A 21,317-nucleotide genomic window follows, 5' to 3' on the forward strand; every position below is an offset into this window, starting at 1 on the left:
TATATAGTTTGGGACTGACATCTGAGGAAGGATTCGAACCTAAATATCTAGGTCTTAGGCAAATGACCACCAAGGGAGAGGCATGAAAGAGCATAACTACAATATTTGAAAAGGTACAGAGGTAAATATGGACTTTTAAGTCTCAAGTGGAGGAGGGATACCCAAAACTTGTGTAGAATTAGTTTTCTAAAGACAGGGGAGATATACTTAACTAGCAGGCTGGGGGACCCCAAACAGATTAGTTTTATCAAATAAAAGCTCATGAAGGTAGGGTTTACTTTTCAGTCCTGGTTGGAGACAAGATCAGCTAGACTACAGAAACCATAATTGAGGAAACAGTCCTGCATTGGCCCCAAGGACATGGACAACGTGGAACCTAATATCTTTCATATTTACTTTCTATACTTTTCCCTTATGGAAAAAAACTCTACAGTTCATAAATCATTAGTGCACTAATTAAGATGGGTAGGACTGGGTCACACTCAGCACTCTATTGTCTGAAGCTATCGACAAAAATTCTGATAATGTTATCTGATGGAGCGGCAAGGGTTTGGTCTCCTTTCCCATAAAACAAAGGGACGAGGGGAAAATGGTGTTATGAAGGTGGAATCATGCTAGGAAAAGCTTGGACTGGACCCTAAAGTCCCACTGGCTAGCACCAGCCTTTGTGGTTAGAAGGATACTACCAGGTATTGTTAGAAATTCCTGAGATTTGTGTCCCTCTAAATGCAAAGGCTGGTGCTAACCAGTGGGGCTTTACAGTCTAATCTAAGCTTTCCCTAGTATGATTCCACCTTAATAAAAACACCAGTCTCCCATCCTCTCTTTGTTTTATTGGTAAGGCTACAGAGCCCTTGCAACTCTATCTCCCAAGATTAGATTTCAGGAATAAAGGAGGAGGTGGGGGAAAAACAAATTACAACAGGTTATTCTCCCTCCCCCCCCCGATGTGTTAATCTCTGGAACTCAGGGACACAGGACGTCATTGAAGCCAACAGCTTAGTAGGATTCAGAAAAAAAATTACACATTGATATGGACAATATCTAATTGTATGAGTGCTTCTCCTAGGCGCATATTATTTCTTAATGGTCTATGTGGCGTTTCTTGCACTTTCCTCTAAAGCATCTGCTACTAATCTATCAGAGACAATACACTGAAGCAAGGCTCGGATCGGGTATTAACATTTTCTATTAAACATGCTTTGGTTAGAATTCCAAACAGTGGCTTAGGGCTAGCCAATTGTCTTCTAGTCTTTTACTGGAGCTCCTACATGTGATACACTGGTGGATGGGCTCCCTGCTCCATTGGTGGACACAGTTGCCACCATCTCCCTTCTTTCCTACCTATTTGCTGCTTTCCTTTCGTCCCTTGCTTGTTCCTTTTTTTTCCTACCTCACCCTTCTATTTTTGAAAAACTTCTGTTTTTGCTCCCCCTGGCCCCTAAAGCTAAGCAGCATTTCAGATGGGGAGAAGTGGTAAGTGGTGACTGTAGGAAACCATGATCCTGGTGTTCTCAAAACTCAGGAGGAAAAAAGCTAAGAGCAGCAGATTTCTGTCTGGGCTTTCAGCTGTGGACAGCTACCAGAACAGATCCTAGGAATTGCCCACAATTGTGGGATTCCCCAAACGTTGGCAGGATGGAATCCGACTCAGCCTTCTTTCCCTCCTCCCCTTAGTTCTTTTCCAACCCGCATGCCTCTTGAATTAGTCTAGGGCTTGCTTTCAAAACTGAGTCACAGTGCTAGAGCATGAATATTAGGCAAGGGAAATTAACTCCTTGTTGCATTGTCAACCGCGAGTTATTTGCTAAAAACCAGTCGCACCAACAGAGAAAGTTAGAATAGCAGTGCTCACTCTGACCCCTGAAAGCAGCAACGGCAGCACGTGGCCCAGCAATTCGCCCCCCAGTTTATAGACAGGAAATGGAAACGGTTTGGTTGAGGTATGTCTGTGTCTTATTTTGTTTTTGAACAGAGGCCCCATTTAAAGTCCTTCCAGGGCACATTCCTTCTTATTACATAAACACCAGAGGATTCACACCAGCTGTCCTATTCCGCTGCAGTGGAAGATACACAAGTGAGTTTCAAGAGACGGCATATTTTTAAGTGAAGATTTTAACATCCATCTTACAATTCCTCTCAACCACTTCAATTGTTGGGACTGATTAGGGTGGCTTGAAGCATTCAGCTAAATGTCAGTCTGAGCTGCAGCGCTAAATGTAGCTAGGCCTCCAAGTGGACATCGTCGGGGATCTGGTGTGTGGCACCCAAGAAATCAGACCTAGATTTAAGAGCGATTGCTCTTCATCACCACAGCCGGGATGACATATCTGTGAGACAAAGTCCAAGCAAAGGGGTTTAGCAGGGCTATACTATAATAAGCTGTTACATTGCAATTGGAATAGACACACACCTAGAGAGGGGTGATCTTTCAACCTCTGCCCCTGCCAACATTCAAAGCGACCTATACCAATGTTTTTCTGAAGTGAGGGAAGACCAAAAAATGGCATCTTATGCATTCAACCTGGTTCAGAGGGAAGAGACAGGGAGAGTGCTTCAAATCAAGCCCTTTACCACCCATTTCTATTCCCATAAAAGTTCTAAAAGAATAAAGTGACATTTATAATTAAAAGCTAATTTAAGGAATGTACAATATTTACAGAGTCATGACAGGCAAGACACCTCAGGAGAGTGGAGCACAGTCAAAGGAAGGGAATTGTTTAGGACAAAGCTGGGAAAGGCTTGCGACTTTTCTCCCTCCAATAGATGTACTTTGGAGAGGCCTATCCTCATCGCTTCCAACCCCTTAGATGGCAGGGTGATTCAGCACCCACCTGGAAACCTTCCCTGTAACCTTTTCAGAAGGGACTCCGTTTCTCCACTAACTCAGGCCTGAGGCAAGACCAACCAATAAGCCCCAGCCTGTCCCAGACCAATATTTATTACAGCTCATAAGCGAACTCATAGCAGCCAATGGGCCTGTCTGTTTTCCAGCCAAGCAGATCTCAGTACAGCCCAGTATTCCCAATGGGAATGTCAAAACCACATTTTGGGCCCCTGCATATCCCATCTGAGCAAGTCTCAGTATAGCTCAGTGTCCATTACAGCTTGGGAATAAGCCAAACACAGCCTATCTCAGTTCAGGAATAAACTGAGACCAGCTCATCTCTGGCCCCAGGATGTCATCCTCTAGGCCAGAAAAGCTGATATCCAGCAGGATTTTGCTCAGGCTGTTGTTCATGGTGTCCAGGACCAGGCCCTCCATGAGAGACTGATTCTCAGGTAGTCCAGAGGCTGGTAATTCTGGGGATGATTGCTTGGTGGATTCAGGATTGGAAGCAGGAGAGCTTGTAAGGGGCCCGGAAACCATGTCATTGGACTCTGTTTGGAGAAGCTGTCGAGGGGAGTCAAACAAGGAGTTTTTAAGGGGAGTGCTGTTGAAGCCCAGCAAGTCCAAGTTTTCCTGGAGGGATGTGAATGGCACCTGAGGAGTTCTCACGGGGCTGAAGTCCAGCTCACTGCTTTCTTTAGCAATGGGTGCAAGTCTCCAGGAGTCAGGGCTCCCCATTGATGGAGTAGCAGTTGGGACTTTGCTAGGGGTGGAGGAAACTGGCAGCTTGCAGAACATCTCCTTGACTGGTGTTTTAAAGGGGCCACCCTCCTCCTGGGAGCAGCTGAGCTCCAGAGACTGGGTTTCCTGCAGGGAAGGAAGGTCTGACACTAGCCTGAAGGAGTCAGAGCCACAGCTCTCTGGCAGAACCAGGACTGGCTCTTCTGAGCAAGGCAGCACTAGGTGCTGTTTCCTTCTGGACCTGCCCATCTTCCGCCTCTTTATAATCACCGTGTCAGATACACCCCGGGGCGGGGACTTCAGCATGGTAAAGTGTTTCTCTCGCTTCACACATGGTACTGGGAGCAACAGGCCTGTCTCTTCATCCGACTGCACTGGTTCCTCCTTTATAGACAAGACGGGGGGAAATGAGGGCAGCCATTTGTCAGGATAGGAGTCCTCCTTCTCCTCCTTTATACACAGGGCTGCAGGGAAACAGGCTAGCGCTTCACCAGGCTGGGAGTTGTTCTCCTTTACAGATTGGCTTGGGGCAAATGGGGGCGGCCTTTCATCACAGTGACTCTTCTCCTTCACAGGCCCTGTGGGCAAGAATGAAGATGGCTCTTCAGTGGACGGCAACACCTACATGGGAAGCAAGAAGTGAGAAATGACATAGCACAGTGAGTAAGCAGGGGTCTAGAGAAAGAAAAAAAACCACAGGGCAGGAAATGCAGCAAGAAGGAGAGGTACAGTAGAGCTTTGGGACCAGGGAGAGGGCAGTGGGGGAAAGGAAGGCACATTGCTGAAGTCAGTGGCAATAACACAATTAGACAGAGAGGAGCCGGCAAAGCGCATGGGAAGGATCTTGGCACAGCACCAACAGATGGTGTCCCTGGAGAGCAGTATTTCTGGGGAGGTGCTGTGAACCCAAGGAATATTGTGGTTGGGGGATGCAGGTCGTGAGGAGAGCTGGGCGCTTCTGAAAGAGGCAAAAACCACGCTTTTCAAAATGTTAAGGGAGACCAGAATGGGTCAAGAGAGCAATGCAGTTCCATTAGGAACTGAATAAAGGCTTGAAAAAAGGAGAGAATCCACGTTGCTCCTGTCTCTGGTTCATTGTGGCTGGACACTGGAGGAGTCGTTGGTTCACACTGTGAGAGGAGAATCCCTGTGTGAACTAAAAAGCCAGCTACCCATGACAAGACAACTAGAGGAGAACAGTCACCTTAGGAATGGAGGATGGAAGGCAGGTGCAGCCAAACGCCAGCCCTCTACAGTCCCACTGCTGGAAGCACGAGCGTTTGACAGCAGTAGAGAGAGTGGGCAAGAAAACCCCATAAAGAGCAGGGGAGACTGGCACCACAGAAGCCCAAGGCTAGCAGAAACACTAACCTTTGGAGCAATGCGTACACGCTTGCTGCTCCGGATAACTTCTGAGCCATTGAGGGAGGCTCCCTGGGCCATGGGCTGAGGCATCTTCAGAGAGGACTGCAGGATGAGAGGTTGGCTCACAGGAAACTGGATTGGAACCAGGTAGGAGCTGACGCGAGGAAGCAAAGGCTTCATCTTTCGGCCTGGAAGGAAAGAGAATGGATCAGCTAGTGTCCTGCTCTGGGGAGCCTCTTCACCTCCCCCACCACACACCAGGGACTAGCCAGTTAAGAGCTGGGGGGCTTGAACCATCCTCAATCCCAGAAAATAACCAGCTAATTCTACGAAGAGGCTCACCCTTCCCTGCCTTTTCTGTATAGTTATGTGAACAAGCCCCCTCAGCTCAAGGTGTCTTGGGTTGGGATACTGCTCCCCATAGAGCTCAGCTCCTACTCCCTTTGAGCCCCAGTCCCTGTAGCAGGTCTCCCATTCCCCGAGATGTCTTCTTTCAGATGTAGCAGCCCTACCCTCAGCTCCAAACCTGTCAGACAGGAGCGGCTGTGGCAAGCCTGCATGCAGGCAATGCTGGACAGCAATTTCCATTTCTTTTCCTACAGGCTGGGAATAGCAGTTTGGGATCAAGCACCCATCACCCTGGTTAGGGGACTGGCTGTCTCTCTGTCCAAGACAGATGCGTACACTCACGTGCATTCTGTGGCTCAGTTTTGTTGCTGCTGTTCCCGCCTGTGTTCTTCTGGAGTTCTGGAATGTGACGTTTTTGCTGCTATCGTCATTGTGGGATGAGAAAGAGGGGAAAAGAGAGTTAAAGAGAAGAACCTCTCTCTGTTCGACTGCTTCACTTAGGAACGTGGATCCAGAGGCCTGTGCTGAGCTAGTGCCGAGAGAGCAATCGTTACCACCTGTAGACTGTGTGCCACCTGCCACTGTATGCCCATGCCATCCCTCTGCCAGCTGCCACCCTAAAGCCTTGTAGAGGGTGAACTGGCATGAAGGAGCTTCTCCAGCTGTGGTCTCTGGTACAGGAGAAATGACCTGATTTTGGTGTCCTCTCTGCCTGAGGAAAGGTGAACAGTACAGCTTTATAGTATGTAGTGTCTTTCATACAAACCATAGCCCAAAATGCTCAAGTGGAACAGCAGAGCGAAAGAGGAATTGAAGATCTAAGCAGGTGGAAAGAGGGATGGGGTTGGAAATGAAATGGAGACAAGTCTGGCTAGCTGCTTGCACATCTGTTATCACTACACTGCTGGAGGTGAAGGAGGCAGCACCAATTTCCATCATGCCAAAAGTCATGGAGCTTCCAGGGAGAAGAAAGTAGTGCAGAGATTTTGCCCTTCCTGAAGCCACAGCCCAGAAAGGAGAGGAGCTGCTGCCAGGGAGGGTGGTACCTGAAGCTTCTGGCTGGGTTTGTTCTCTGGAGACACATTTCAGGCCAATATTCAGCTGCCAGCACCTCGCTGCGCCTAATGTGATACGTGCATGCAGCTGTTATATGCTTCTGCAAATATCCATCCAGCATTATCAGGTCTTCACCAGCTAGTGCATTTTCTGCAGCAGTTAGAAACTTGGATCTCCATTATATCAGGCATGTCTCCTTCCCCAAGAAAGGTGTGCAAAAAGCTATTGGACTGGTAGCTGTGGTGACTCATTCCCCCTCCCCAAGCATCCTGTCCTTTCTTGCAATGACTGGCAAAAGGAAAAGCAGCCCAAGCCCCGAGCCAGAGGGAAAGTCTTACTGATTCAGAGTACTCAGGCGATGTTGGTGACCCCGCATCCAGCGGCTGGTGGCAGCAAGGCATCAGGAGGGAGAAAAATAAGAGGAAGTTACCAACCAAAGGGGGAAAAAATATGGGACATTAACCCTTGCAAAAAGTTCCAAAGTCAGAACAACCAGCTATTGAACATGCCCACCCACCAGGGAGAAAACACAGGAAGCGTTCACCCTGCCTGCTCTGAAAATCATTGCAGCAAGAGAAGATCTCCATTCCTTTCACAAAGAGACCCCTTCCACAGCCCCCAGGTGACACAGGACAATTCTGCCTGCATGGCTGGTCAAACACAGCTATGTAGTGCATTAAAGGCCCAACCTAACTCTCATTTAAGTCAATGGGATTCTTTCCATTAGCTACCATGCAAGTTTGCGTCAAGCCTTTGGAAAGCAGCTGGTTAAAAGCTTATTCTACCTCCTTCACTATTCACATTGCTACACTGCACCTGGAGAGCCCTGTTGCCTCAAAGGTGCTCCAGCCCATCCAGGCTACCTCCCTCTTCAAAACAGGGAACCCGCCACTTGTAAAGTTAATAGTGACTTCGTTCTCTAGAAGTTGGACTGAGGCTGTATGCCAAGAGGGCTTCACCTCCCTATTAAAATCAGATGCAGTTAGATGTCCTGGCATTCAGGAACTGGGAAGCCTACCTGTTTTCCTTCCCAAGAGCCACTCACCTTGAAAACTTGGTCCAGCGTCAGATAGCGATTGGCATCAGGGTGGATGGTCCAGAAGGAGATTTTACCATTAGCAGACATCTCCCGGACAAACATATCGTGAAGGGATAGATTGTGTCGAATGGAGTTCTGGGTAGAGAGGAAAGACCTTAATGTTTTTGGCAACCAAGCATAGGTAGGAGCCTAAGACACTACAACCCAGGCAGGGGAACACTGTCCTGGCAGACCACGGCCCTTCATGCTCACCTGGTAACTGCTTATATCTCCATCACTAAAGCCCCTTAGTGCTCTCACCAAAGATATTCCAGCTTCCAGCCCAGTAATCAGCCAGCCCTCTCTCTCCTGCCTGAGAGGAGTTGAGAGAGGATGCTAGGGTGTTTGAGATGGAAAAGCAAACATAAAGAATTGAAGAGGGCCCTTAGTTTCAAACTATTTTCCATCCTGTTTCATGGGTTGCTTGTTCCTTTGGATGCCAAAAAAAACAGCAGCAGCAGCAATTCTCCAAGCAAGCATCCTCTTAGCGTGAGGGCTTGTCTATACTAACGCTGTAAATCAACTTAAGTTATGCTATGTAACTATGTTCGATTTGCAGCAGTGTCTACTGCTGACTTACCTTCCTGCCTCTCAGGGAGCTGACGTACAGATCTCAACAGGAGAGCACTCTGCCATCAACTTGTCTTCACTAGATCCACTAAACTGACACCACTGTTTGTGATTTAGCCAGAAGTATAGACAAGCCCTAAAATTCTGTTGCCCACACCTAGGGGTGGAGTCAGGTGCGTCCCCAGCAGCACATTTTACCTTCCAGCCTGGCTTGGCCACATATCTGAAATAAGGAAAATGGTCCTCAATCCAGGTATAGATATCCTTCAGGGTCATGCGCTTCTTCTCCGTGCTGTTGATGGCAAACTGGATCATGGCCATATAGGAGTAGGGGGGCCGTTCTAACATCGAGTCCTGCCACAAGGAGGAGAAGGTAGCAGTGGCAGGAATGGAGTCTTCTTCAGTCTGGAAGAAAAAAGGAGGAAACAGTGTGAAAGTTGCAGGGGCCTAGGAAAGTTACAAGGAAGTTCCTCTTAGCCTGAGGACTCTGCTGCACAGATCAACTTGGCAGAGGCACATGTTACCCAGATTTCATCATGTCTACTCCCTTTGAATGTTCTCACCCACATATCCTGTCTTCATTTTCTGAGGTTTACTCTATTACAGGGGTCGGCAACCTTTCAGAAGTGCTGTGCCAAGTCTTCATTTATTCACTCTAATTTAAGGTTTTGTGTGCCAGTAATACATTTTAACATTTTTAGAAGGCCTCTTTCTATAAGTCTATAATATAGAACTAAACTATTGTTGTATGTAAAGTAAATAAGGTTTTTAAAATGTTTAAGAAGCTTCATTTAAAATTAAAATGCAGAGCTCCCCGGACCGGTGGCCAGGACCCAGGCAGTGTGAGTGCCAATGAAAATCAGCTCGAGTGCCGCTTTTGGTTGCCTACCCCTGCTCTATTATGTACCCCACCATCTCCCTCCTTACCTTGATCCTCTCCTGCATGGGTGTCTGGTTCTCCTTCTCCATCTCTTGTTTCACAGTACAGGGGCCCAGCCCATCAGAGCTCATCTTCCCTAGCCATTGGATGTTAGTCAGACTGTTATCCAACCCGCTGTTTGCTGCGTCTCCACTGCCTGCAGGCAAACAAACCGAGAGTCCTGCTCACCTGCTGCCATCCCAGATACCTAAAGAGAGGCCCCAGCCAGGTCTCCCAAAATGGGCCCAAGTTTCCCATCTCGAGCTAGAGCACCAGATGGAGCTTTGAGGCTAAAACATCTTGTGGACCTAGCCAGAGCTCCTGATTTAGCTGTAGATCAGCCCAATTGCTGGAAAGTCTCCAAACCTAAAAATCCCAAATTGGATCTGAACCTTCATCTGCCCTGGCCCAGAGTGAGCGCTGAGAGCAATGCTTAAAAAATGTCATCGGACATTTACTAGTCAATGAACTCAACATCTTTGTTCCAGGCAGCAAAACCCTTTACTCCTGTAGTTCTGACCCCCCTCACCTCCCATTCTGTCAGTATGCCAAAGTCTTGAACTTTAACACACCCTGCAAACTCTATGGGAAACAGCATGCCCTAAGATCACTGATTTTGACCTGGATTCAGTATCTGAACCTGTCACCATATGTAGAAGGCTAATAAACTAACCAGCTGGGCTGCTTGAAATTTCACATTTTTCACCACTGCACTCTCCCATATTGAGCAAGGCACAGACCTCCCACACCCACCCACCCCTCATTGCACTTAAGAGGCCAATAGAAGGGAACAGCCTACGTACTGTTTCCTTCTTGTTCTTGTCCTCCCATGGAATTGACCTGTGGAGGCCACAGTACTGCCCTTTCCACAGTTTTATCAGGGTTTTGTTTGAGGTTCTTCTCTCCACCCTGACAATCTGCTGCTCTGGCCCTCTTTGTTGCTGTGCTTATCTCATCCTTTGATTGGAGCGTCTGCTGAGTTGCTGCTGAGCCTGTGGGGCGAGAGCTGCCCCCACTGCTGATAAGAATGAACTTGTTGGGCCCATTGCTGCCACATTCTCTCCCCTTGGCTGTCAGAGCGTCGATGATACTCTGGATGTCAGCATCAGGAGGGATGATCACCACCTGGGTGTTGGGCATGGTAGGGTGATTAATTATCTTTATTCCTGCTGGGAATTTCTGGGCGCCACACTCCACTCTGTCCCTGGGTTTGTCCTCTCTGCTATGCTCCTGCTTGGGGACTCCTTTACTCTCCCCATCCGGTTCATCTCTTGCTGGAGAGTTGGATGCACTGCCATCTTGGAGGGACAGTTTTCGTCTCTTGAGAATCAGGGGCCTGCGAGGGCTGGTCCTCATCATTGATCTGTACAGTCGCTCTCCATTGAAGACTGCAAAAATAGACCCTGCAAAACATAGGACAGAGCATGAAAGAGGAGCTGTGGGCCTGGAACATATAGGAAAGGAATCAATTGTCTCTCATGCAAGGTATCCAGTCAGCTGGTATATGAGGGGCTTTCCACTCCATACAGTGGTAGTCCCAAGGGTGAAAGAGTCCTAACCACATGTCTTGTGACTAGGGGACAGTCCTATGCCCATAGGGAACAATTGCATACTACATCCACTGCAGGGAAAGTAAGAACAGATCAGAACAGGCTGTTGGAAAAACCGGCCGCACCTCCTTCCCTCATTTATCAAGACACACCTTGTAAAAACCCCACACAAACATCCATTACCAAGTAAATAATTTGCAATGATAACTGAGGATCTCAAACCACACCCGTGAGGTTAGAGTTCTCATGCCTCTTTTATAGATGGTCAATTGCTTGAAACACCATAAATTAGGAGGGTTTTAACCCATGGGAGCTTGAAATAGATGTATTAGAAGCCAGGGACTCTCCTCCTTAGCACTATGCAGAACTAAATTTATCATCCTCAAATGGCAGAATAAACTTCCTAATCTGGACTTTATGGATGTTAAATGATTTTAAAATTTAGAACTGAGGGATAAATGGCAAGACCAGAAATAGTGATTTGGAGAAAAGATAATTGGTTGCCCTTACATGAACACTGGTTGCGGATATGGGAGTTGTAGCGAGTGGAGCTTTGCTTTTGCACAAGAAATCTTCTGTGTAACTACTTGCATTATGCATATTATGTATGGTAGATTAAGCATTAACCAAAATGGAGAGAATTTCGCACCAGTGGAGCAGATCCAGCCTGTTAGTGTCACAAAATTCTCAGAGAGGGTCATTTGTATTGTCATAAAAGGGCAAAACCAAAACTGATTGAAAAATAAACGAGTTCCCTTCCTGCATGATAGAGGCAAGTGACACATCCAATCCCGGACTCTTTCTAGCAGTTAGAGATGCTCAGAGAGGCTCGCCAACAGGTGTTCTCAGCATTCTACAGAGGTTACGACTACTGTCCTGCCTGTCACACAGAGGGTTATGGCAACTCCTAGGGGCCACCTAGGGATCTGGGGCAAAATCAGTACTTGGTCCTGCTAGTAAAGGCAGGAGGCTGGACTCAATGACCTTTCAAGGTCCCTTCCAGTTCTAGGATAGGAGATCTCCATTAATTTAACCCCCTGCCCGCGGCGTCACACACAGAGTGCCACGGGGCTCGGGTCAGAACCACCCCCCGCAGAGAGCTCTAGAGTGATGACAACCCCTCAGGTTGCCCAGAGAGCTCCGTGGGAGGAAGCAGCTCCACAGGACACCGCTGACAAAGGCCCTGCAGCATCCTGGCTGTGTGCGGCGCGGGAGGGAACCCTGCACTGTCATGCCCACAATGGGAATTCTCACCATCTCTTCCCCCCACCCCAAACCTAGCTCATCCCGTTCCCCGGTCCCTGCTCCCCCATCCTTGTTCCCAGATGCCTGAATCCACCTATCTCAGGTTCCTCTAGAGCCTCTAGCCCAGGTTTTACACCCTCTTCACCGTGTCCCCGCGATTACTGCCGCGCCATCACAAACCCCACTGATCCCCTTTGTCTTCAGCGGCCCCTATAAATCCCCTCCCCTGCCGCCCCCACTCCCCACAGCAAGGCCCCTTCCTCCTGCCCGCCCGCCCCCCGGCCGGGCCCTTCTGCCCTCCCAGCCCCGCTCTCACCCCGGTGTCGGTGGGGGCAGGGGGGGTCGCGCGCCCCGCTGCCTCCCCGCAGGGACCCGGCGCCGCCGGGCTCCGCTGCTGCTCGGGGCTCACAGGCAGTTCGTTTCGTTTCCCGGTTTGAATTTGGCGCCCGGTGGCCCGTTGGCGTCACGTGCGAGGACCGGGCCAATGGCCATCGGGCCAGGGGGCAGCGCGTTCCATCCGGGAGCGGAACTGGCCAATCAGCGGCCGCGCCCGGCGGTGCCGACACGCCGGTGACCCCGGCAGGAGCCGGGGCTGGACGGGACGCGAGGCTGGTTCTATCCCGTCTCCGCGCGGAGCAGCGGCCGCCCTGAGGTGCCAGGCGGGGCGGCGCTTGTCTCGGGGCAGAGCCCTGCCCATGTGCCCTCCTCTGAGCGGGGGCTCCAGCTCTGCGCCCTGCCCCGGGCTGGGTCGTGTCTCGCCCCTACCCGGTGTCCCGGCGCCCGCTCTCCCCCGGTGCCTGCGCTGCCCTCCCAGCCCCCACCCCAACCCACAGCCAGGCCGAGGAGCCGGCCGGCTAGCGGTGTCTGAGTGACCTCCGTGCGCTCCCGAGCCCGGCTGTGCCGGGTGGGCGGTGAGTGAGAAGAGCCCCCGGTTGCTGGCTGGGTGGGGCAGGGCGTAGGGGGCGAGAGAGCACTGGCTTGTGTGTGTGTGTGTGTGTGTGTGTGTGTGTGTGTGTGTGTGTGTGTGTGTGTGTGTAGGGCAGTGGTCCCTACGCTTCGCAGGGTTGTGCCCTCCCCCCCAACCCCTGTCTGCTCCTTCCCCCGAGCCGGCGGGGGGGCGGCCAGGGGTAAGGGGGCCGCGGCCGCAGCTGCGGGTGGCGGAGCAGAGCCATGGCTAGGTCCTGGGCCAGGAGCGGGGCTGGGTGGCGATCCCACCTCGCCAGTTTGTGCATGTTTGTGTATATGTTTGTCCAGCTAGTTACTGTGAGGGTGGGGGTGTATAAAGTAGCTGGCTAGATAAGTATATACACACATCCCAGCAAGGGACATAAAAGGCAGTAAGAAGATCTTTAAATACAGTAAGAGAAAGACAAAGGAAAGTGTAGGTTTTTTACTTAGCAGGGAAGGAGAGCTAATAACTGAACATTAAGAAAGTTGATGTGTTTATTGCCTAGTTTGCTTCAGTCTTCACCAAATAGGTTAATGGTGATCAGATACATAATATAATTAATATTAACAACAAGGAGGAAGTAATGCAAGCCAAAATAGGAAAAGAACAGGTTAAAGAATATTTAGATAAGCTAGATGTATTCAGGTTGGCAGGTTGTATTTGTTTTATGGTATTTGGTTCAGCTAATATCTTAATCTCTGAATGGTTAGTAATAATCTTCAAGAATTCCTGGAGGCCAGGGAAGGTCTCAGAGGACTGGAGAAGGGCAAAAAAAGGACTTATAAACCAATCAGTCTAACTTAAATACCTGGAAAGATACTAGAACAAAGTTATTAAGCAATCAATTCTTAAGCATGTGGCGGATAATAGGGTTATAAGGATTAGCCAGCATGGATTTGTCAAGAACAAATCATGCCAAACCAACTTCACTTTTTTCTTTGACAGGGCTACTGGCCCAGTGGATAGGGAGGAAGCTGTAGATGTTATATATCTTCATTTTAGTTCCACATGGCATTCTGATTAGCAAGCTAGTGAAATGTGGTCTAGATGAGATTATTATAAAATGGAGTGCATAAATGAGTACAGTTTTGCAACCAAAGAATAGTTATCTATGGTTTGCTGTCAAGATGGGAAAGTGTGTCTGGGGGCGTCCCATGGGGGTCAGAACTGAGTCCACTGCTATTGAATATTTTCATTAATGACTTGGAATGGAGAGTAGGCTTATAAAACTGGCAGATGACCCCATGCTGGGAGGGGTTGCAAGCACTCTGGAGGACAGGATTAGAATTTAAAACAACCTTGACTAATTGCAGAACTGGTCTGAATTCTCCAAGATGAAATACAAGTAAGACAAGTGTAAAGTACTTCGCTTAGAAAGGAAAAACTCAAATGCACCACTACAACATGAGGAATAACTGGCTAGGTGGTATTACTGCTGAAAAGGAACTGAAGGTTACAGTGAATCACAAATTGAATATGAGTCAACAATATGATGTAGCTGTGGAAAATGGCTAATATTCTGGAATGTATCAACAAGAGTGTCGTATGCAAGTCATGGGAGGTAATTGTCCTGCTTTGCTCAGCACTGGTGAGGCCTCAGCTTGAATACTGTGTCCAGTTCTAGGCACCACACTTTAGAAAAGATGTGAACAAATTGGAGAGAGTCCAGAGGAGAGCAACAATAACGATAAAAGGTTTAGAAAACCTGATCTAGGAGGAAAGATTTAAAAGGGGGGGCATGTTTAGTTTTTGAAAAAAGAAGCCTTGAGGGGGGACTTGATAAGTCTTCAGATATGTTAATGGCTGCTATAAAGAGGATGGTGGTTGATTGATTGTTATCCATGTCCACTGAAGGTAAAACAAGAAGTAATGAGCTTAATTAGCAGCAAGGAAGATTTAGGCTAAATATTACTAGTAAAAACTTTATAACTATTAAGGGTAATTAAGCTATGGAACAGGTTTTCCAGAGAGGTTGTGGAATCCCCATCACTGGAGGATCTTAGACTAAGACCTGTCAAGGATGGTCTAGGGCAGTGGTCAACTGCTTGGTCGCAATTGGCTGGTCAATTCTAGAGGACCTTCAAGTCGATTGTGATCTCCGGTGGCACAGTGGGGCTGCTGCTAAGACAGGCCCCCTGCCCTGGCCCCACGCCACTCCCGGAAGAGCCAGTGCGGCCATGGGGGTGGGCGGAAAGGGTTTGCCTCTGTGTGCTGCTCCTGCCTGCAAGCACAGCCCCTGCAGCTTCCATTGGCCAAGAATGGGGAGCTGTGGCCAATGGGATCTGTGGGGGTGGAGCTTGCAGAGAGGGGCAGCTCATGGAGCCATGTGCTGCTGGCCCCCCCTCCCCAGGGGTAGCCGGCACGTTGGCCCCTTCTGGGAGTGGAGTGAGGCTGGGTTAGGCAGGGAGCCTGCCACAGTGGCAGCCACGCTGCACTCTCAACCGGGAGCCACTGGAGGTAAGTGCTGCCCAGCAGGAGGCCACACCCCAACCCCCAGTCCTGACCTCCCTCCCAGAGCCAGCATCCTGTACCCCTTCCTGCACCCAAACTCGCTCCCAGAGTCCACAACCACACCCCTTCTTGCACCTCAACCCTCTGCCACAGGCTCAGCCCAGAGCCCCCTCTCACACTGTGAACCCCTCCCAAACCTCAACTCCCTACCCTAGCCCAGTGAAAGTGAGTGAGGGTGGGGGAGAGCGAGTGATGAGGGGGTATGAAGTAAGTGGGGTGGGGCCTCAGGGAAGGGGCAAAGTAAATACTGGGTTGCCCTTAAATTCAAAATGTCATCTTGGATGTAAAAAGATTGGAGACGACTGGTCTAGGGCAGGGGTAGGCAATCTATGGCACGTGTGCTGAAGGCGGCACCCGAGCTGATTTTCAGCGGCACTCACGCTGCCCGGGTCCTGGCTACTGGTCTGGAGGGCTCTGCATTTTAATTTAATTTTAAATGAAGCTTCTTAAACATTTTTAAAACCTTATTTACTTTACATACAACAATAGTTTAGTTATATATTATAGACTTATAGAAAGAGACCTTCTAAAAACATTAAAATGTATTACTGGCATGTGAAACCTTAAATTAGAGTGAATAAATGAAGACTCGGCACAGCACTTCTGAAAGGTTGCCGACCCCTGGTCTAGGGTTAGTTGGCCTTGCTTCATCGTCAGGGGTTGCAGTTGATGACTTCTTGAGGTTCCTTCTAGCCCTACATTTCTTTGATTCTGTAACTCTATGATATAAGTGGCTACATGTATCACATTCCTATATTTTTAAAGAAATGTATAATGGTTCTTTAAAAATAGCTGACTGGGAATCATCATATGAGTAATATAGCCAGTTTATTTAAACACTTGTTCTTATTACAGTTGCCTTCATCCTCCCTCCTATTAATTTTGAAAAGCTTACTTGTGTCTTGACTTAAACTAGATTGTAAACTCTTTAGGGGGCAAGGACTGTCTTCCTATGAGCTTGTACAGGATCCAGCACATGGAGCCCCAGTTCCGTCTGAGACTTTCAGAAGCAACCCGCTTTGCAAATGATAGTTAAAATATGGATATGTTTGGTGTTCCAATGAAAAATGTTGGGTTGAAAAGTCCACTTGCCACTGTGGGGGAGGTTGCTTTCCCTGACAACAGTGGGGGCCTAAGACATATTTCAAGTACATTTAAACTTTAAATTAAAGAAGCCTTTTACTACTTATGGTTGCAAAGTAAATCAAGTAAACATGAACAAAGTGTAAATCTAACCAAATGCAGTGTCATCTTCTGGAGTCTGTAGATACAGCTGCAGTGCCTCTACTGTTGCTCAGACCTTTGCAATCGGTAAATTAACAAGATTCTGTTCAGTTTATTCACTATACAGATCTCCTTGCAGCAGTGAATTTGGCAGAAATTATGTCAGTTCCATGCTGCTGCTGTTTAGTGAAGCTCTTCCCAGCAGCAAGGTGGTGCTGGATATATTCGCAGTGCTGAGGATGCCCCAATAAAACAAGTCCATGAGAGAGGTGCGCATTACAGACTATATCTTGTATAGCAGCCAGAAAGCTCTGATGATTGTGTCCTCAGTGGGGGTATGGATTTGTGTGTGTATATACTATAAAACATATATTTTCAGTTTTTATTAGAATTTTTTTCTGAGAATTTTGAGACTGATCAGAAGTGTGTTCCCTTTAATAATAATAATAATAATAATAATAATAATAAAAAAAGTGAACCCATCATACAAATCTGGCAACATCTCCATTTGCTTTCTGCAGACTTGGGTGCAGTTTGTCATCTCCTTCGTCTTCCCCTAACTGCCTCCACCAGGCATCATGAGGTTTCTTAGTGACTTTCTCACACCTTTTGATGCCTCCAAAGAAGAAATGCATCCGCCAGGCCCGCAAGGCACAACTGCAGTTCCTTGAAACTCCAAGAGAGGGCCCTATACATCACTATGGATCTCCACTGCCTTTGGCTGAGAACCCAAGACATGTTTCTATCAAACCTCTAGACCAGAATGCCTCCATCTCATGGGTAGGTGCAGGTTTCCTTCCCTTAGTTTCTTACAGCAATTGTTCTCAGCCTTCTTCCGCATATCTTAAAGAACTGTTTGGACTGGATCTTGGGCATATATAGCACACACACACACACACACACTTATTCATTTTTTTTGTTCTCTAGGGATTATGGTGTTTAGGTTGCTTCAAATGCAGTCTTGCAGTCACAAGCAGCCCAAGTTGTATTGCAGATTGGAGTGCTCACATCTGAATGGGATATGGTGGCTGCCAACTGGTAAAACAGAGTTCCCTGTCTTGTGAACTAGCATGATGGCATGAAAAGGTTGGAATCCATATGAGAGGGAGATTCTTTTTGGTTTTTACCGTAACTGAAAACCTTGGAAATGGAAAGTAGAATACTTACTTTTTAGTTTTATTCTGTATTGGATTTGATAATTTCGAAATACAGCAACTATTTCAAATTGGTGGTGTAGCGCTCAACCCTCCAGCAACTAAATGTGACACCCTCCTGCTCAACTATGATAAAAAAAATAGTCAGCATCTTAACTGTGGTTTTCTTATTTAATAGGCATTTTTTAATAATCTCAATTTTGACAGCTTGTGTTTCTGTAGTCAGATTTACACAAACAGAGGGTCTCTGTGGGATGGAGTTAAATGTTGGGTTAAAATGGATGTTATACTTTGTAATGTATATGGCTGAAAGGCAGAGTACTTGATGCAAGGTGATGAGTCCAGCTTCCAGAGATGCAGTGTGGTAAGGAGCAGGGAGCTGCTTCTTGTATTAGACAGCCATTTGGTAAGAAATGCAGTCTGCTCCACAGACCAGTGTATTGCTTGGAAATTGTATTTACTAAACCTTTTTAAAAATCATGTTCACTTTTCACTGCTCATACATTTTGCTGATGTCTTGCATTTCAATCTTGATTGGACACCACTGCTCAGCTATACTGTTATGCTTCATTTAGGTCAATGCTCTTTTTCTGGGTTGTCAACACCACAATGAACTCTTTAAAAAAGACAACAGGTTTTTATTGATGATAACAAAACTTAATTATTTCTGGTTTTCTGATAAATGTTATGATGGTATTACTTGATATTAATCAAAAGAAAATGTTGGGCCTGAAGTAAGCTGGCAAATAGATTCTCCCGACTAGCAATTCAAGGCAGGGTAATAAAGCAGGCTTCAGGCAGATACTGTGGTGAAGAGCATAATGCAAATATCTAGATAGCATGTTTTTGAAGAAGTAATCTATGTACTTTAACCCTGCCCTCCTTTCCATTTTTATGTGTGTTTAATCCTCTGCTTTTCCCCATACAGCTCTTCCAACAGACCCAAATATTGTTGAGGAGGAATTAGGTTTCTGGTCACTCAGTCCTAGGATACTTTTATCATGACATACAAGGTTTTTTTAAGCAAACGTGCAATTGTTCTGTGGGAGCTGCCTGTCTTTGCAGAAGCCATCACCTCAGGCACCTCTGCTAAATAACAACACTTAAATCTCAAAGCTTTTTAACAAAGCAACCCCAAGGGGCAAGATTTCAAACTCAAATGAAACACTCCACCAGCCTCAGAGACTTGGAGTTATCTTTGTTAGATTTTTAATGTCTTTTCATTGAGGTTTTTTAAAGCAGAGGATTTTAAACATGCTTCAGGCAGTCAGCTGTATGGGTTTTAAAACAGTGAGTAAAAGGGTTGCTGAGAGGAGGCAGAATCTGTGTGTACCTGGAACAATGGAAACAGCAACGCCACAACAATCACAACTAGTACCCAGGTTTCTGGGTTCCCCTCGGTGCTAGGAGAAAGTGAGATATATTAGGAAATGGAAAGTTTTTCTATCACAACCCAGTAATGAAAGAGAATTAATAGGAAAGATTGTGGGAATCATTTTTGAGAATAAATACATCTCTATCATAATTCTTTAAAAAACAGTGGAACAGGGATCTGCCATGTTTTCTGTTTGATGTAGGAAATGGTCAGGATTTGAATGCATGACAGAGACTGGAAACTTACAAAGTTGTTTACCTTTTATAATATCTTAGCGTTTAGTAGCTTGCTGTGCACTAACTTCCCATGTGGACACTGCTACAGTGCAGTGAAAGTCCTGCAGTGCCACAAATATAAATAAGTAGATAAGATTGCTTTATCAGTAAGATTTTTGTGTGTGTGTGAGAGAGAGAGAGAGAGACACTGACAGTCTTGCAACCTCAGTCTGGGATCCAAGAATCTAGATAGTTCTCTACTACTTATGCATCATCATCTGTCATAAAGGTCCTGCAAATCAAATTCTGCCCTTAGAGAAACCAGTACAGCCTCAGTGGAACTCACTGAAATTTTATAAACAATTTTGATGCACAGGATCCGGGGCAGCTCCAGGCCCCAGCATGCCAAGCGTGTGCTTGGGGTGGCATGCTGTGGGGGGCACTCTGCCGGTCGCCGGGAGGGCAGCAGGCAGGGTGCCTTCGGTGGCGTGCCTGGGGAGGGTCCGCTGGTCCCGCAGCTCCGGTGGACCTCCTGCAGGCCTGCCTGGGGAGGGTCCACTGGTCCCGCGGCTGACCAGAGGACCCTCTGCAGGCACGCCTGCAGGAGGTCCACCAGAGCTGTGGGACCGGCAAGCGGCAGAGCGCTCCCCGCGGCATGACGCCGTGCTTGGGGCGGCGAAATGTCTAGAGCCGCCCCTGACAGGAACAGAATCCAGCTCACTGTTAGATAAGAGATTGACATAGCAGTTGATTTAGTTTATCACTAAGAAATAAGCAGACAAGACTTTGAATATATCTAGGGAAGGAGGTGCATTTATATATAGTCACTTTTCAGAGTAGAACTGTATTTTAAGGCATATTTGACTTCCAGTATTTCTCACTCATTTGAATAGTGAGTGTGATTTCCTTTGCCACAGACTGGACTTCCTGCCAAGGAAGCAATAAAATGGCAGCTCTCAAACCAAGAAAGACGTGCAGCAGGGGTGGAGAGTAGAGTAGATAGTGGTTGCCTTGTGAAGGAAGTAGGGAGTATGATGAGTCACTCTCTCTGAAGGAAAACATTTTTTCATCACCTCTGTTTGGCCCCTCAGGTGTCCCCACAGTTTGAAAGCACTGTGTCAACAGGCTTCAAGAGATGTAAGAAGCAGCGCCATGTTGCCCACAGCTTCCAGAGCCGGGATGATAGTCGTGGTTTCCTCCATGTGGGAGGAGTGTGTCGGAAACAAACAGTCTGCAAATTTCCTCCTTTAACGTTTGAGGCTCCACAGGCACACCCCTATGCTGCAGCAACAGGGTACTCGGACTCTTGTGGTAACCCAGGTAACTGTGCAAAGACATGCTATATCCAGCCAAAGAGGGGCACTGCAGCAAAGCCCAGTACCTCAATGGGCAAGCCTAAGAGCTGTAGAAAAGGGGCCTCTCAGTTTCCTAAACAGGATGCTGAGCCAGATGTCTTCAGTCCACCAGATCTACGGACTCCAGAGCTGCCCTCTATAAGAAGCTATGGATGCAGTAGTACTTTGCCACAGATGAACACCCTCTCTCCGAATCCACATAGTGTTCTTGATCTCTGTGCTGATACCACTGAGAGCCTTGAACCAACAACTGTACTGGTCAAGGATACTCCAGAGCATGAGTACGGAGTGAGGGTAACATGGAGAAAACGGTCTCACGTGATGAGATACCTGAGGGAGAAGGGGATGCTGAGCCCAAGTGACATCCTAGTGAAGACTGTAAATGCTGATCCCAGTCAGTGCTGATCCCTTTAGAAAAGGAGAAGCTGCCTTTGATTTGAGGGGCACAATAACTTAAATCCCACTTTGCTGGCTCTAAAAGCAACGGGCATTGCTAAGCCTAGTTGGGAGATCAGTGACAGGATAAAGAAAAGACCCTGGACTTATACTGTCGGCTAAGACTGCTTGGTGCTGCAGAGATGCTTCCCCCGTCCGCCCCCCTCCCGTGCTGTCTAACCCGGCGGAAGATCAGTCTGCACTGGATAGTGATGGCCGGGGGCGTGGCTGAGAGGTTCTGTACCGACCCCCGGACGTGACCTTCCCAGCTGGCCCGCTCTCCCCGTACCTCGTCTCGGGTTTACAGCCCCTCCCCACCGCCGTCTGGGCCCTGCGCTCTTTGCAGGGCTGGGCTGCGCTTTTCGCATCCTGCTGCAGCCCGCGTGAGCGAGCGGCC

At 47.8% G+C, this 21,317-nt stretch overlaps 2 protein-coding genes across 3 annotated transcripts; one reads left to right on the plus strand and one right to left on the minus strand.

Moving 5' to 3' along the window:
• Positions 1 to 2,244: 2,244 nt before the first annotated feature.
• Positions 2,245 to 10,295, minus strand: FOXM1 (forkhead box M1). The gene is made up of 8 exons (XM_030538285.1): positions 9,711 to 10,295; positions 8,916 to 9,064; positions 8,187 to 8,393; positions 7,386 to 7,514; positions 6,679 to 6,723; positions 5,627 to 5,705; positions 4,943 to 5,124; positions 2,245 to 4,192 (listed from the first exon to the last, which is right to left on the minus strand). The coding sequence occupies exons 1-8, from the start codon at positions 10,264 to 10,266 to the stop codon at positions 3,131 to 3,133; spliced, it is 2,409 nt and encodes an 802-aa protein (XP_030394145.1). The 5' UTR covers positions 10,267 to 10,295; the 3' UTR covers positions 2,245 to 3,130.
• A 1,976-nt stretch (positions 10,296 to 12,271) lies between these two features.
• On the plus strand, positions 12,272 to 20,904 carry RHNO1 (RAD9-HUS1-RAD1 interacting nuclear orphan 1). Of its 2 annotated transcripts, none has more exons than XM_030538433.1 (3): positions 12,272 to 12,354; positions 16,908 to 17,166; positions 20,222 to 20,904. In XM_030538433.1, exons 2-3 carry the CDS (start codon positions 16,999 to 17,001, stop codon positions 20,888 to 20,890), a joined length of 837 nt encoding a protein of 278 aa, XP_030394293.1. In that variant the 5' UTR covers positions 12,272 to 12,354; positions 16,908 to 16,998; the 3' UTR covers positions 20,891 to 20,904. The 2 variants fall into 2 exon arrangements, with proteins under 2 accessions (XP_030394293.1, XP_030394284.1); XM_030538424.1 differs by lacking the exon at positions 12,272 to 12,354 and adding an exon at positions 12,472 to 12,613.
• Positions 20,905 to 21,317: the final 413 nt, after the last annotated feature.

This window comes from Gopherus evgoodei, chromosome 1 (genome assembly GCF_007399415.2).
Source record: "Gopherus evgoodei ecotype Sinaloan lineage chromosome 1, rGopEvg1_v1.p, whole genome shotgun sequence".
Classification (NCBI taxonomy): Eukaryota; Metazoa; Chordata; order Testudines; family Testudinidae; genus Gopherus; species Gopherus evgoodei.